We start from the raw sequence: 16,747 nt of genomic DNA, 5'->3' as shown, positions 1-16,747 counted from the left end.
GAATTCGGGTTTGCATGCTGTCTGAGAGGTGGTTTTCTGTGAGCGCACTTCAAGTGTGTCAGTCAGCGCGTGTTGTGTTGTGATCTTTTTTTCACAACTTATCTTTGTAAAAATCATACACATCGTGCTTTTTTTTATCTGCTTTGTGGATATATTTACATACCACAATATAAGCGATATAGCACAACTTCTAATGGCACAATTCTGGAGAAATTAGAATCACACATTTTTTTTGTTCAAAATAGAGATAAAGTAACATGTAATTTATTAGAGGTTCTGACAAGATGTTTATTGCTGCAGTCTATTTAAAAAATATATTAATTTGATTTTTTTTTTTTTTTTTTAATCAGTCTGAATGAATGATTCAATGACTCACTCATAAAGACTTAATTTGTTTCAGTACTGGAAGAATCAGTGTTTTTGAATCTGTTGAATGATTCAATGATGAATGTATTTTTCACAGTCATTTGTCGCCACCTACTGGTGTAACAATGTAATTGTCAATCTTTATTTGAAGCATGAAGTTAATTTCAAAAGGTAATTTACTCTATTTTGATAAGTGTTTCGAAAACATGAATATTTGTAATATAAATAATGATACTGTGAGGCTGAAAAGTGTGTTTGTGAAGCTGTTTCACATATCTATACACAACAAATGCTCTCTCTGAGTCAGCAGCAGTGCCATTGTAGATTTAAACGTTTTCTGTGATCGTACCAGACACACCCTCCAGACAAACCACTGGATAATGCAGTTTTCTCACAGCACAGACAGGTTACAAAATGCATGTAAGCAGACTTTTCTGTCCCCAGTATTCATTTTAAAAGAACATGGGTCCCATAGACTACTTATTCACTGTTGCAGCCATTTTGGCCAGTGTGGTCCACAGAAGAGGAAACACTGAATTTGACAAGACTGCAGTTCTACAAATATTTGTCAGGAACTTTTTGAAGTTCAGATTGTCTCCATCACAAAAAACAACAACAAAACATTATATATCTTGTTGTCACCTAGTGTAATTTGAAGTTTTTAATTTACTTTCAAAAGGTGATTTGCTCCATTTTGTTCGCTACCGTAAACATCAGTGTTTATAACTTTTATTAACAAAAGTAACGTGCAAAAATAAAATTTTTATAGGGAAAAAATGTAAAATATTCTACTCTTATTAAATGTTTGAAGAAAAGTTTTTGTTTTTCATGAGACTTTTCCTACTTTTCCATATATTAGGGAGTGGAAATGGGTAAATAAGCTAATAAGTGCTCCTCTGCTGACATCTACTGGTTATAGTGGTAATGTTGTGTCTTTTTTTTAAATAAAAGTTTGTTTGCCACAAAGTGTTCCTTAATCTTTTAACTTTTAGTTCTACAAATCAACACAATAATAACATTAAAATGAATGCTTTGTGTTGGAAAAAGTGTGAAGCACTTAAAAAAGTCCTTGAATTTCACTCTCAAAAGTTTGCATGAACCTTGAAATGCATAACGTAAAAACATTCGACTGTTTCTTCGACCATGGTTACAGTTAACATTACTACATTAAATCTATGGTGAATGTTGGTGATTTTTATTCATTCATGGCTCAATATCTCTCCTGGTTTCTACATCAGCACCGTTTGATCTGATACCTGTAGTTTATAACAGAGAATACTTAGCCGAATTTAAATGCTTCTCACTAGATCTCTCTGCAATGTTATTAATTCTGCAGCGAATTCAAAAAAACGCTTTCTTACTGGTTAGTCACACCAGAAGGAAAAAAGGTCTCAAAATAGAGCCCTGCGTCACACCGCCCAGCCCTACTTTGCCACAAACAGGAAAAGAAGAAATAATGATAACGAAATAGCAGCCGCACCTTGTGCATTACAATCTTGCGTTGTGTCGGCTCGGCCACATCGATCATCTTCTGCACAACATAGTTGGCATACTGGTCCTTCATCATGGTGTATAAGGCACTGTGGGGCCCGTCCGCCATACTGCACACCTCATCAATCAGCATCGCCCTCTCGGCACGCAATGAGTGGGTCACACACTTTTCCACCACGTTACTGAGAAAGAAAACACACGCCCCCGAATAAGACACTTCCTCGTGCAACGGTTTATCATGTGCGCGTAAATGCTTTGTGCTTACCTGGCAAACTTATGCTGGCTGAGACCCAAAACATTTCCTCGGATTTCAGATACAATCTTGCTCTTGTCCTCAGCGCGGCCGTGCTCCAAAACGTGCTGAATTACGTAATTCCCATACTGATCCTATATGGGGATGGGGAAAAAAGGGTTTTGAGAGGAATGGATAAGACCCTGGTTCAGAGCAGAAGGAGACGGCTTCATAAATTACCTGGACCAGCTGCTCGGTGTGTTGATGTATTTCCTCCAGTATCGGTAGAGTCTGCTCAGGCAGGCAGTGCTCCAGAATACGCTGGATCACCCGACAACCATATGGGTGTGTGGACAGAGCAAACACCTGCATAACACACACAGTTATTAGTTAAACATACACACCAGATACAAAGGTTTTAAATACATTTCAAAATAAGCCGCTCCAGACAAAGGATTGGATGATAATGCAGTTTTCTCACAGCACAGACATGCTACAAAATGCATGTAAGCAGACGTTTCTGTCCCCAGTATTCATTTTAAAAGAACATGGGTCCCATAGACTACTTATTCACTGTTGCAGCCATTTTGGCCAGTGTGGTCCACAAGAGGAAACACTGAATTTGACAAGACTGCAGTTCTACAAATATTTGACAGGAATTTATACACATTATCATTTGAACTTTCTATTAATCTAAGAATCTATAAAAACAATTATTGTTTCAACAAAAATAATAAGCATGGCTGCTAGAAATAACATTGGTACTGGAATCACAGGAACAATTTAAAATATATTAAAACAAAGATTTTTTTAAATCATAATTTTTCACAAAATATTACCGTTTCTTTTTTAACGAATAAATGCAGCCTTGGTGAGCATGAAACTAACATTTATAAAAAAAAAAAAATAAATAAAAAAATCTTACCACAAAAAACATCTGACACCAAACTTTTGAACGGTAGTGTATTTTTAATTTACAACCGATTTATTGTTTAAAATTAGGAATAGCTGAGTATTATGTATCTACATATTCATAAACACAATTAGGATTTTTTTTTTTTTTTATTTATTACAAATGCACCATTATTTAAATTATTTTCATTTTTTATGCACTGAAGTTAGGGCTGCACGATTAATCCAAAATAAACCGTACTTGATTTGGCAATTGGCTGTGGGTTTTTTTTTTTTTTTTTTTAAATGCGCAGCTTGTCAGTGAAGTACAGCTAAATGCTGCTCCACCTGAAAGCCAGAGGGTGCTCTCGCGCAGAAACTCCAAATATGTCCCACGGAAAAAAAAACAGTTCCAGGAAATCCCTATTGGCATCACACTATTGCTATAGCTGAATAAACAGAAGATTGAAATGCTTTAAACATGAATAATAAACAACTACAACAATATATGGTTTATCTGAGTTCTTCAAGCCTTCTCTGGTATTTTCATGATAATAAAGTATATTTATAATGCAATGCTAATCAACATAACCCTCATCACTGTACAGAATACTATGAAATAATGTTGTGTGCCTTATTCTGTGGAAGAAGCCACATCATCTCACAGAAGGATGTTATTTCAAATACTCGACTGACATTATGAAGTGAGTTTTGAGTAAAAACATGCTATTAAATGTTGGACAAGAGGTTCATAAATGCTTCTCATGTTTGGAAAGATGTCTGACGCATTTTGATTTTTTTAAATGCACGTTATAAGCGACTCAAACTCTCAGTGCTTTCAGAAGGAGCAGCATTTACTACTAAATAAAACAATCGCAGCCTTTGCAATTTCATAAATCACACTAAGGCAAGCGGTTTAAGCACGATTTCAGGTTAACTGCGATTAATCGTGCAACCCTAAATGAAGTTGGCCTCCATAAATAAGTCACAAAGGTTCCCACGGTACACAAACAAACACACTCAAATCCCTTCTAATAAAACATACAGCCTTTCACACGGTTCAAAAGAACCACACCTGTCCTTTGAAAGCATCAATGATGAACTGAAGAGCATGAGGCTGGACACACTCAATGCATTTCTGCACAACATGATTGCCATTTTGATCCTTCACACACTTTAACACGTGTCCGTCAAGCTCTCGAACCATCTCATTCTGTAAAAGACACAAACAAATTTGATTCAATTTATACACTTTGTGTAACTTCACCACAGCCACGTGAAAATTATAACATGACGGTTCAGCCTTTCATAAACTTACAATGACTTGTTGGTCCGAAGGGATGAACTCCAGAGCTTTCTGGATCACTCTGCAGCCGTACATCTGCAGCGCCAGGGATAAAACATGGCCACGGATCCGCTCGGCCAGCGCCAACTTCTGATCGAGACTGCCAAACTAAACACATAAAACAGCTTTTAGCAGACGCTTCTCATCCTAATTGACATCCGGTGCACTTAATGCACATAACTGATGAACTTTGCAACAATGAAACTGTTGTTTTCCTGTTTATAACTGTGAAGCTGCACTGTATTATATAAATATGACTTGACTTAATGCAGTACCAAATCAGGTTCAAATCTGATGTTAAACTGCACAGTTCATCATATACCAAAATGCTGCATTTATCAACAAAAGAACTCACTATTACCTCAAAGAACTTCTGGATGACATAATTTCCGAACACATCAACCATGAGCTGGTAGGCTGCCTGTAGTATCTCGTTGAAGACCAACTGACGTTCTGCAGGACTTGCTCTCTCCAATTTCAGCTGAATAAACCTGCACACAACCCAAATGTTTTTGTTAAAAAATATTTTGGACCCTTTATTATTTATTATGTCCTGACTTTCTAACATTTGTGAGCTGTAGCAGACGCCTGCATTACCTGGAGCCATGCTGGTCCTGAGAGAACTCCATGACGTGTCCCGCGATCTCTCTCAGCTGAAGGTTTGGGTAGCGGTTGTTTCTGAAGTCCTCGAGGAGACGGCTGCGTCCTGAAGGCATCACGTCAGACATTCCATAACGTAGCCGTGTGGACGGGAAGAGCTGGCTGCTGGGACTGAAGAGAGACGAGCCTGTGGTGGCATTGCGGTACTTCGCCTCTGCTCCTGGAGCTGCCGAGATGAAACGCCCACTGCCATTGGTCAGTCCACCTGAGGGGGAGGAGTCAGCTGTTAGATTCATTTCATTAAAAGATGTCTGATGAAAAGAAAGCTGGAACATACATGTTGTACTCACCAAGGTTAAGACTGCTTGAAGAACCATGAGTTGAGAGTGAGGGAGGCGGGGTGAGAGAGTGGGAGGGGCCTTGGTTTGGAAGAGGCATGCCTACTGGGCCAGGGGAGGAGCTAAAGCTGAGGCCATTGTAGAAGCCCCCATGGCCAATAGGGGTGAGGCTACTGGGTGTACGCTTGTACAGATCAGAGCTTCCCGTCAGAGAATCCCGACGTGACCCACTGGAACTGGAATTAGCCACTGCAAAACAAAAGATGGATACACAAAAATTAAACTGGAGTCAGAATAAATAGATCATTAAATGCAAATATGATTCCATTTAAGCATTAGGAACAAATACATTTTTTGTGGTTTGGTCCTTCAGTGCAGTATGCTTTAAAGTTCACTTAAAGAATTAGTTCATTTTCAAATGAAAATTACCCCATGATTAGGATGACTTGAGGGCGAGTAAAGCTTGGGGTAATTTTCATTTGAAAGTGAACTAATCCTTTAAGGCTTGAATATATGCCACAACTTTTAAAATTGGAACAGATGGGCATCATATACCTAATGAGTGAGGATCACACACACTACTAGACTTTCAAGTCCTTTCGAAGACAAACGCACAAAGAAACATCTGCTTCGTTGCAAAGAGATGCATGACAAATTAAAACTATGTGTTCTGAAATCTGCTCAATATATCAATATCCTCAGAATAAATGGATTCGTAGTCTGAAGCTTAAAAAAAAAAAATATATATCAGTGTCCATTTTACACAATGTGATTGAAATTGGTCAACTCTGACTGTACAAAATCTGCAGGACTGGCTCTGACTTTCGGCAACTAGCATCAACTCATCCCGACTCCAAATTGGGCAAAAAACTAAGCAAAAGTCATGCAGTTTATTTCAGTTTTTAAGTCTACAATTAGCATTATGCATGAAATTCACATAAAAATAACATTCACAACCCATTTTAATTCTGCAATGTGACTCATTTCCAGGTAAAATTCAGTCACAAAACTTTAGCGGCCTTGGCACAATAACATCGCCTCTGAAACGACTAGGGTTGCAAAATTCCGGGAATTTTCAAAGCTGGAAACTTTCCATGGGAATTAACGGGAATATATGGGAATAAACAAGGAATTTGCAAAATTGCAGGTTAGCCTATAACAGGGTACTTAAATGTAGTTGAAAAAAAAAAACATCTTGCAACATAATTTTGGTTAAAACAACCAAGGAAGGATCATGTGACACTGAAATAAATAACATAATTGCTGCAATAAAAATATATTTAATTTACATATTTACTAAATTAGAATTAATTGAATGCGAAAAATAACTTATTTCATGTTATGACCAAACAAAATGATTATATTTGTTTTATATGATACATTTTATATAAATATTATAAATGAATGTATAATGTATACATTTCCCAAAATTTCCAATTAATTCCCATAAATTCCCGTAAATACCCATAAATTCCTGTTAAGTTTCCAAATTGGAATATTTCCAAAATTCCCCAGGTTAAGTTCCCGTGGAAAGTTTCCGGAAATTTACCAGAAACTTTCCGCCTCTTTGCAACCCTAGAAACGACTTAACTGAATAAGTTGTTACAATTTAATGAAAGATTTTTTTATAATAATGTAGAATATTTCTTGAATAATGTACACTGAAGAAAACAGACACAAACCAGAAACACATATATAAAAAGTAGACAGGGCAATTTCTAATTTCATGTTGACTTTAAAGTAGATTTCCCACTAGAAGGAATAACCCTCTAGCAATATTATATAGTGATTTTTATTTTCAGCATAACTAAACTTGAGATCACATACCTGCTGTGCCAAAACCCCCGAGTGCTGCTCCAAGCGTGGCTCCCAGAGAAGAAGATGGGTTGGCATTGAATCCAAGTGAGGTGCTTCCTGGCTGGGCAGATCCTTGTGAAAACAGCGAGGAGCTCTGCGAGGAGGAGCTTGGAGAGCCACTCCCGTAAAAAGAGCTTCCTCCCAACGCCCCGCTCCCTTGCTGCCCAGGAGCCTGCTGAGAACTCAACGCACGGAACGCCCCGCTTGCTCCGCCACCAAGACCGGCATTAGCCCCACCTGCTGATGCGGCAGCAGCGGCCACTGAGAAATAAGAACATGATATTCAAATACAAGATGAGTTTGAAAGTGTTTAATGGATGTATGTCGACTGTAGCCTTGATTTGTCATTTTCAAACACGTACCTGCTGATGGGCTGATGATAACCGACGCAGGGGCCATAAGTCGAACTGGGCCACCACGAGCACCTGTATTCACCACAAGCGCTCCTGTCTGGTCATAATACGCAGCTGGAGCCAGCACAGGATAACCTGGAATTCCACAGATACGTCTTAATCAGACATTGTTCTAACCGTGAGAGTTTGATCTGTTCACACTAACAGTGATTAAACTGCTGAAGATTGACAAGTCGCTATACTGTTGGTTGATAGTTGGGGTTCCAACAAGTCCCAATAAACATTTCAACTGACAGTCCAGGCTTCCCACACTTTTGACCAATGAATTCCCATGACTTTTCCCAATCATCAGTGATTAATTTAAGGATTTTAGCAATTTTTTGCTACTGAAATATCTCACTATTAACTAGTTGCTTACTAGCATGCATATCACTAGGTTACTCTACTTAGAAAAGCACGTTAATGCAGGGGTCTCCAAACTCGGTCCTGGAGGGCCACTGTCCTGCAGAGTTTAGCTCCAACCAGCTCCAACCAACCTGCTTGAATGTTACTTGTATGCCCAGTGAGACCTTAATTAGCTGGTTCAGGTGTGTTTTATTGGGGTTGGAGCTAAACTTTGCAGGACAGCGGCCCTCCAGGACCGAGTTTGGAGACCTCTGTATTAATGTCTTATTCTTCCTTAAACCTACCCAATACCTAAACTTAACTACCTTACTAACTATTAATAAGCAGCAATTAGGAGTTTGAGGCAAAAGTCATAGTTAATAGTTAATTAATAGTGAGAATTGGACCCTAAATAAAAAAAAAAAAAAAAAAAAAATATATATATATATATATATATATATATATATATATATATATATATATATATATATATATATATAGGGCTGTCAAATGATTAATCATGATTAACCGCATACAAAATAAAAGTTTGAGTTTGCATAATATATGTGTGAGTAATGTATGTAAATAATATGTATATATAAATACACACAAATTAAGGTATATATTTAAGAGAAATATGTTATTTATGTACAAAAAAATGTATTTATATATAATATAAATTATATAAAAATATAAATAAATACATATGCTTGTATATACATGGATGTGTTTGTATTTGTATATACATAATAATTACACATAGTACACCCACATATATTAGGCAAACTCAAACTTTTATTTTGTATGCAATTAATCGTAATTAATTGTTTGACAGCCCTAAATATATATACCAAAAAAACCCACAATTTAAAAATTCCCTGATATTTCTGGGTTTACTATGATCATCAGGATCCTGGTACTACATATTTGTATAAGGTTAAACGTTACTCAACTTTGTTACACTAGCAAACCACAGTAGACACCGCAAATCACAAATTTCACAAACTTCTAGTCACAGAGTCTTAAAAATCACTGTCGGTGTGAACATCCCTTAAAAAAAAAAAAAAAAAAAAAAAAAAATATCAAAATCCTTTACCAGGTACGCCTGCTGCCAGACTCTGCCCAAAAGCCAAGGCGGAATTCACAGCTGCTGCTGCTACAAGCTGCTCTGTCTGCTGACCCTGCTGTCCTTGACTGGGAGTCAGAGGTCGTTGGTTTCCACCTGCACGCATCACCTGAGGTAAACAAAAGTCAAAGATTGGACGATGAGTCGAACGTATTTGTGTTGCGACTTTCACACATCAGCGTTCTGTAGAGCTACGTGATTAATCGTTAAAAGATTGCAATCTTGATTTAAACACCCACGTGATCTTATTCCTTAAAGGATTAGTTCACTTTAAAATAAAAATTACCCCATGATTTACTCACCCTCAAGCCACACTAGGTGTATTTGAATTTCTTCTTTCTGATGAACACAATCGGAGTTATATATTAATAAATATCCTGATGCATCCAAGCTTTATAAGCTTTAAAGGCAGTCTGGCAGAAGCTAGATATTTTACTTTATAACTTGTTAAATATGGATATTTTTCTTACACAAATACATCGCTTCGCTTTAGAAGGCCTTTATTAACCTCCCGGAGCCGTGTGGAGTACGTTTATGATGGATGGATATGAGCTCCAGGGCCAGGTTTTTCAAAAGTAATCCACTAGGATTTTGGATAACGGATTGGATCAAATCTTGAAAATGTGTTTTTCAAAAGAAAAAACGGATTACATAATCGGATTAGATCGCGTAATCCAATCTTGGTTTTGATCCGGATCAAACCTTTAGTTTGGGTTTTTCAGAACTTTTTTGTAGGATTTGGATCACTTTGATCCAAAAAAACAGGATTATCCTGATCCCAACAGGGGGTAGGATTTCAAGGTGGATTCCAGGAGGAAAATGTAGTAAAACTTTAAAACTAGTCAAAAAATACAACATTTTTATCATGTAATATACATACACATTTTTATCTCGCTCTTGATTAGTTTAACTGTTAAAGTAATAAATTAAATGCAGACATCAGTCTACATATTTAGCCTTTCGGTAACCTACTCAAGTAAAAAGAAATTTTGGTGCCATAAAACAATCCCTAAACAGCTGTAAATATCCAACAAAAATATATTTAATTCAAAACCCATATTCTTTCTGTCAACATGTCCCTTTAGGGCCTCCGTAGAGCACTGGAAATCCAGATTTGGTGATCCTGAAAAGTTCCTATCCCGATCAGATTGATCCAATCCGATGTTGCTTTAAAAAACTGGCTCAAAAAGTAAGCTGGATTACGTGATCACGGATCGCAAAAAAAGGATTACTAAATCCGGATCAATTTTATCCGGATTAAACCTTTTGAAAAACCGGGCCCAGGATCTTGAGCTCCAAACCCGTTGATCCCGTTCACTGCCTTTATAAAGCTTGGATGCATCAGGATATTTATTAATATATAACTCCGATTGTGTTCATCAGAAAGAAGAAAGTCATATACACCTAGGATGGCTTGAGGGTTAGTAAATCTTGGAGTAATTTTAATTTGAAAGTGAACTAATGCTTTAATGACAACGATTCGCTGTGTCTATTAAACCTTTGACAAGTATGATCACAGCGAACATTCAGATCTGCGTTCTGAACCAGAGAGTGTTATTTGTTTATAACAAATATTTGTTGTTATGAGAGTGTAATGTTTTTTCAACATTATTTCTGTTACAATAATTCAAATTAATCACAGAAGTACTGGGATAAAAGGTTAGAGTTCAGACTGGTGTCTATGGTTGCGATCAAAATAGAGTAAATCACCTTTTGAAAGTAACTTGATGCTTCAAATAAAGATTGTATCAATTACATCATCACACCAGTAGGTGGCGAAAAGAGACTGTTAAATGCTTGTAATTGAATCATTTGTTCAAAAACAATGACTCATCCAGGTAAGTCTTTATGAGTGAATCATTGAATCATTAATTCAAAGCAATTTTAAAAAATAATTTAAAATTACACTCTATTTTGTTTAGTTGTCCATTCTGAATCATGGGAGAATTGTGATCTCCATTTTAAGTTGTGACTCAATTTATCCAGATTAGCTCTGCCTGGCTAAACTCTTACCTGCTGTTGGTTCTGCTGGGTCTGTGCTGCCGACTGCTGGTTGGCCGAGTTGGAGGGGGTGGCGGCCTGCTGCTGGAATAGGTTGGCAGGATACACACCCCATGGAGTCACACCATAGTACTGAGGGGGCATTACAGCTGGACCTGAAAGACAGACACACACGTCATGGCTCAGATGAAGGGCCAAAGCACACTGTTTTCAGAGCAGGCTCAAGGGCTTTGATGTACACGGGACTCAAGAGTCGGCAGCCATTTCCTCTGCCTTTGTACTCTGCTTCAGGAGCATCAAAGCAGGTGTGTGTTTGTGTGTGGCTTAATCAAGCAGACTGCCTCAATCCTAGAGCTAAATCCCAAGCCTCTGGAGGACGCCGTCCAAACTCTCAGCCATCATGAGCAACACTTCTTATCCACTCCAGACTGTGACTGCTCAGCAGAGCACATTTAGCAACAGACTGCTCCTGCCACAGCGAGTATGGCATTCGAATGCAGTCTGTACTGTCATCGTTCAAGTGCAAAGAAACCTACACACTGACACTCATTATTATGCCACTTTCATATGCAAAGCATTTGTACATTTGCATTTTGAAGATGGAGTGAGTATTTATTTAATTGTGCATTCAAAAGGTGTGTATGATTGGTTAATATGATTCTTTTAAAGAAATTAGCAAAGATGCATTAAATTGATCAAAAGATTTCTATTTCAAAAAATAAATGTTCTTTTGAAATTTCTATTAAATCAAAACATTTACGTTCATTGATAATCATTGATAAATGTTTCTTGAGCAGCAAATCTGCACATTAGAATGAATTCTGAAGGATCATGTGACACTAAAGACTGGAGTAATGATGCTGAAAAGCTTTGATCACAGGAATAAATTACATTAAGATATATTAACAGTTATTTTAAATTGTAATTATTTTAATTATAAAGATTACTGTATTTCTGATCGAATGCAGCCTTGGTGAGCATAAGAAACTTTACATTTTGACTTAATTTAGTTTGAAATAAATTAATATTGTTAATTTTTTTCATGTTGCTAGGCTGATTGTGTTCCATGTTGTAATAAATAAATACATAGACATATTTGGAGAGTATCAGCACTTAAAACAAAGCGATAGGCATCACTTTGGGTTCTGATCACCCTATCAGAGTTCATTTTGTGATTTTACTGAAAAAGAAAAAAAATTCATAAAATAAACCCCGATAGGATGATTACAAACCCAAAGTGATGCAGACTGCACATAATCCATTAAATTACTGAACTCATTACAATCCTTATATTTACATAATCATTTTATACTTTAATTATACTTAATATATCTTGAAAGATACCATACATGACACATATCCATCTCAAACTGTAAGCATGAGCTCTCACCTAGAGTGGCGGCAGCAGCGAGGCCGGCGGCATATGGATCAGTGCCGGGCGGAGCAGTGCTAATGATGTACGGATTTGGTACAAACGCAGCTGGGGCCAAACCTAAGGCACAACCAATAAGAAACCAAATTAAATAAATCACCTGAAACTTTTGTCTGTTAAAAGGTGCAGTAAGCGATTTCTGAGAAACGCTGTTGAAAACAAACAATTTCTTGAATATTGTCTGTTCTCTGTGTGTGCTGAAAAGAAAATGTGTTTGTACATTAGTCTTGACAGTGTAAATAGGAGAAAAAACTAAGTGGATTAGACCTATCAGAATGAGCACCACAACACTACTGTAGCCAATCAGCAAAAGGGGGGAAAGAACGTGAGCAAGCAGGACATTTGTAGAAGAGTGATAGCAGAGATATTACCTAAGAGGAAGAGATCAGAGGAATATAATTGGAAAAAGAAGGGTTATATTCAGGCAAGAGCTAGGACCTGCGTTAATACTGGAAAAGCTTTCCAGCGTCTGAAAACGAACGCAGAGGTTGCTTCGGTAACAAAACGGTACTGAAATTTTAAAAATGTGACGATACCAGCATTTTCCCCTAGCATTTTGAGGGGATTCTTAAACACCTCTGATTGGCCGTTGTGTTTACACGCTCAACAGACGTGTCTGTGATTGGCTACAATGATCAACGCTTCAAAAACGTTGTAAATAGACATCTTTGATGCATCTATTGATGCAGGCGTCTATCAGCAGATATATTAGAGATCCTCTGATAGATGCCTGCTTTCAAACGCTCCCGTGTGTATCTGTGTCTATTTACAACATGTTTTTGAAGTGTTGATCATTGTAGCCAAATCGCAGACATTATCTGTTGAGCACGTGAACACAATGGCTAATCAGCGCTCAAATGCTAGGGAGAAATGCTGGTATTGACAACACTACTTTGTAATGATACGAGAGTATCACTGCTTTGCTATGTTTCACAGAACATATGCCGTTGTTGCTGAAACACAGCTGATTCATCCATACTTGCTGTCTGATGCGCCAGCTGTTTGTTGTTGCCTGACTTGAATAGCGTGTTTGTTATTTTGGGTGTGGAGCAATTAAAGGAGGGGTGTGTTTCTTTTGGGTAGGGTCGATTTCAAATGTCAGTGTTTCTCAGAAATTGCTCACTGCACCTTTAAGTCATCTGGACACTCACAACCACAGTCAAACTCACCGATGTGTTGTTGTTGAGCTGCGGCGAGCGCGTACTGCTGCTGCTGGGCTGCCGTGAGCTGCTGCACTGCCAGAGCGCTGGGCCTCTGGAACAGCTGCAATACATGAAGCTTTTATCAGACATTAAACATTTGCATTTGTTTTCAGTCATAAATGCAAAGGCTTTAGAAGCATATGCAAATGTGACTAATAATTACTTTTCCAGAATAACTTGCAAAGAGGCTGAACGGTATTGTGGCACATTACTTCAAACAAAGGTTTTTCAAAGTTGGCCTTCACATGTGTGGCCTTTGATAGCAATTATTCACAACACAAATATTTATAAACACACGCAGGCTCACATTATTATTATTATTATTATTCTACTCTAATTATAGTCTTGAGAGTTGAAAGTGCGAGCAGCGTCAGATATTCACCTGTTGAGGGGAATTGTAATCAAACAGGCTGACGGTAGCAGCTGTGGAGTCGAGAGGCAGCTGGCCTCCAGTGTAATCAAACTGCAAAGTCTCCATAGAAACAGATTCCATGGGGTCCAGGGTCACATTTTGGGTTTCAACATTTGAGAACTCCTCTGCTGGCTTTGGCCCTGCACCTCCAGCCAGTTCTGGTCCACCCAAATCCACCTCTGGACCAGTCGGAGGGCAGTTACCAGGAGTACGACTGGGAAAGAAACAAGAGAGAGGTTTGTCTTTAATATATTTTAGAAATACTTAAAGTTTACATATGGAAAGCTCAACAAAGTGAGCTGAGAGAGGATAAACACTACCTTTCCAAAATTTGGGGTTGGTAAGATTTAGTCTCTTATTCTCAACCAAGCCTGAATTTATTTGATCAAAATTAACAGTAATATTGTGAAATATTACAATTTAAAATAAGTTTCTTATTTGAATATATTGTAAAATTTAATTCATTCCTGTGATCAAAGCTGAATTTTCAGCATCATTACTCCAGTCTTCAGTGTCACATGATCCTTCAGAAATCATTCTAATATGCTGATTTGCTGCCAAAGTAACATTTCTGATGATTATCAATGTTGAAAACAGTTGTGCTGCTTCATATTTTTGGTGAAACCATGATACCTTTTTTCAGGATAACATTATAAATGTCTTTACTGCGATCAAATTGATGCATCCTTGCTGAATAAAGACAATCATTTCTTTAAAAAAAAAAATCTTAATGACCACAAACTTTGAGCAGTAGTGCATTTATTATACTTTTTTGATGGTGTATACCTAAAATCCTTAACGTCCACATCAAGTCCATTCTGATTGGGCAGTCCATTGGGGTTATCCATAACATCTGGCTCGGTCTCTTTCAGTTCCTTCCGCTCAGGGTCAAATGTTGTTTTGGGTTTTTGTTCCACCCTTTTCTCAGGGTCATCAGCCTCTGAGTCTCTTGGACCCTAAGAGAAATAGAAAGGATTCAAGTAAAAATGACATGGACTTCAGGTGCTAAAGGAAAAATTCTGTCTTTATTTACTCACCCTCATGTCTTTCCAAATCCATGACTTTTTAAATTTAGGAATAACATGAGGGTAGCAAATAATGCATTTCAGCTTTGTGTGAACCATTTCTCAAACAGAATATTAATAAAAACAAATAAGAATGATAAAACACTCACAAATGCTCCTTTGCGCAAACATGAGTCCATTTTCTCAGCAGGGGAGGAGCTAAGAACATACTCCACCATAGACACGCCCAATCCACCACTCTCAGAGCGTGGCGACAGCACAGATCCCGCCTCTCCGACGGCATGGAAGCCCTGACCTGGTCGGCGCTGCACCATGATTGGCTGGGACACCGAGTGATCTACAGAAAAAAAAAAAAAGGGACATGAGAAAAAAAACAAAAACAAAACTAATTATGTAAAATACAAACGTGCCATCTGGACACACATACCAGAGGCTCCCCAAGCGCTGTCTCTCCACTGGTCCAGAAAGATCCCTTTTGGTCCATCTTTCCCTGAATCATCAGTTTCCCAGAACTTCTTCCCAGTTAGGAGCTGCTGCAGAGCGGGAACATCACACAGAAATATTAATACATAACAAGAACGCAAAATGAAGTATCAAAGAGAAGATGAGGAAGGTAAGGACTCTCACCTCTCCCATGGCTCGACCCTCCAGCGCAAGTGCCTGGAAGTCATGGTTAAGCTCATCCATTGATCGTACCTGTGTGAAAAGTTGTACAATTATTATAAAATAACATTTTATATAATTAAAGAGGACCTATTATGCTTTTCTTTTGTGCGTAATGTTTCTGTTTGAACATGAAAAATGTCTGCAAAGTCCCTCCAGCAGGAGTTATTCTCTATATCAGTGTCACGGTTTTTGAACTCCTGAAACGCCTACATTTGTAGTCTTGAGTTTTCTTCCAGGAACGAACACATCACAATATTCCTCATTTAAATAATCCCCACCAAATGCAAACACAAAATAAAGGAGCGGGGCCTGGTTGAGTTAGTTTGTAGTGTGGTTAACTTGTGGTTATGGTAAAGAGGCGTGACATTTCAGAGCACACTGTGCTTTTCAGAACGAGGGGCTTCATAGAGACAGGAACTAAACAGAGTGTTACTGACAGACTGGAAACAGAGAAGCTCCAACAATGAAAAATTGAAAAATGTGTTTTTTGATTATTCAAGCATAAAAACCTATTCTAGTAAAGCCCAAAAACAAAATCAAGACTTTGTAAAAGGGCATAAATAGGTCCTCTTAAAAATAAAAAAGTGGCTTCCTGGTCATTTTTACACAGTTCTCACCTGGTTGTCTGCATGAATGTTGTCACCAGTCGGCCAGCGGTGTTTGCAATTGTTGTAGCCGGGCTGGTCGCCATGTTGCCGCTGGAAGAAGTAATCAACCATGGCGTCATCTTGAGAGCGACCTGCTCCCTGCGTAGGGGGAGGGGCCTGAGGAGAAGGGCCAGGTTGGGGGGTGTGGCCCGCAGCACTCAGCACCACAGGCATGCTGGGTAATGGCCTGTCAGGGGGAGGCAGTCTCAGGTGGGGGCTGAACGAATCCTGCCAGAGCACAGCTTTCCTCTTCAACACACACGCTACGCTCATTCCACCAGAGACTGTAACATAAGAACAAAACAAAACACTATTAACCCCCAAGGCATCTGGGATTGCTCTGCACTTGAAGTTCATTCAGTGATCATATTACTGCACC

General features: G+C 38.2%; 1 protein-coding gene and 2 non-coding genes across 5 annotated transcripts in view; all 3 read right to left on the bottom strand.

Moving 5' to 3' along the window:
• pum1 (pumilio RNA-binding family member 1) overlaps positions 1–16,747 on the bottom strand; it is a 28,503-nt gene that overhangs the window by 1,569 nt on the left and 10,187 nt on the right. Inside the window, exons 2-21 of one of the 3 annotated variants that reach the window (XM_048201721.1) lie at positions 16,339–16,652; positions 15,683–15,751; positions 15,483–15,588; positions 15,205–15,392; positions 14,817–14,986; positions 14,001–14,244; positions 13,586–13,694; positions 12,375–12,476; positions 10,997–11,139; positions 8,954–9,092; positions 7,483–7,608; positions 7,091–7,381; positions 5,276–5,512; positions 4,923–5,190; positions 4,687–4,816; positions 4,299–4,433; positions 4,056–4,193; positions 2,330–2,455; positions 2,123–2,244; positions 1,847–2,039 (exon numbers count right to left, since the gene is read on the bottom strand). In XM_048201721.1, the coding sequence (XP_048057678.1) occupies positions 1,847–2,039; positions 2,123–2,244; positions 2,330–2,455; positions 4,056–4,193; positions 4,299–4,433; positions 4,687–4,816; positions 4,923–5,190; positions 5,276–5,512; positions 7,091–7,381; positions 7,483–7,608; positions 8,954–9,092; positions 10,997–11,139; positions 12,375–12,476; positions 13,586–13,694; positions 14,001–14,244; positions 14,817–14,986; positions 15,205–15,392; positions 15,483–15,588; positions 15,683–15,751; positions 16,339–16,641 (3,339 nt within the window). In that variant the 5' untranslated portion in view covers positions 16,642–16,652. The remainder of the gene's footprint in view (positions 1–1,846; positions 2,040–2,122; positions 2,245–2,329; positions 2,456–4,055; positions 4,194–4,298; positions 4,434–4,686; positions 4,817–4,922; positions 5,191–5,275; positions 5,513–7,090; positions 7,382–7,482; positions 7,609–8,953; positions 9,093–10,996; positions 11,140–12,374; positions 12,477–13,585; positions 13,695–14,000; positions 14,245–14,816; positions 14,987–15,204; positions 15,393–15,482; positions 15,589–15,682; positions 15,752–16,338; positions 16,653–16,747) is intronic. The other 2 variants (XM_048201722.1, XM_048201723.1) reach the window with 2 other exon arrangements.
• Positions 783–918, bottom strand: LOC125276327. The gene has a single exon (XR_007186646.1). It is a non-coding gene; the product is annotated as a small nucleolar RNA SNORA5 (small nucleolar RNA).
• On the bottom strand, positions 2,592–2,725 carry LOC125276325. The gene has a single exon (XR_007186645.1). It is a non-coding gene; the product is annotated as a small nucleolar RNA SNORA5 (small nucleolar RNA).

Source organism: Megalobrama amblycephala, linkage group LG9 (genome assembly GCF_018812025.1).
Source record: "Megalobrama amblycephala isolate DHTTF-2021 linkage group LG9, ASM1881202v1, whole genome shotgun sequence".
Taxonomy (NCBI): domain Eukaryota; kingdom Metazoa; phylum Chordata; class Actinopteri; order Cypriniformes; family Xenocyprididae; genus Megalobrama; species Megalobrama amblycephala.
Note: the sequence above shows the minus strand (reverse complement) of the source record. Positions and strands in the feature narration are given on the sequence as shown.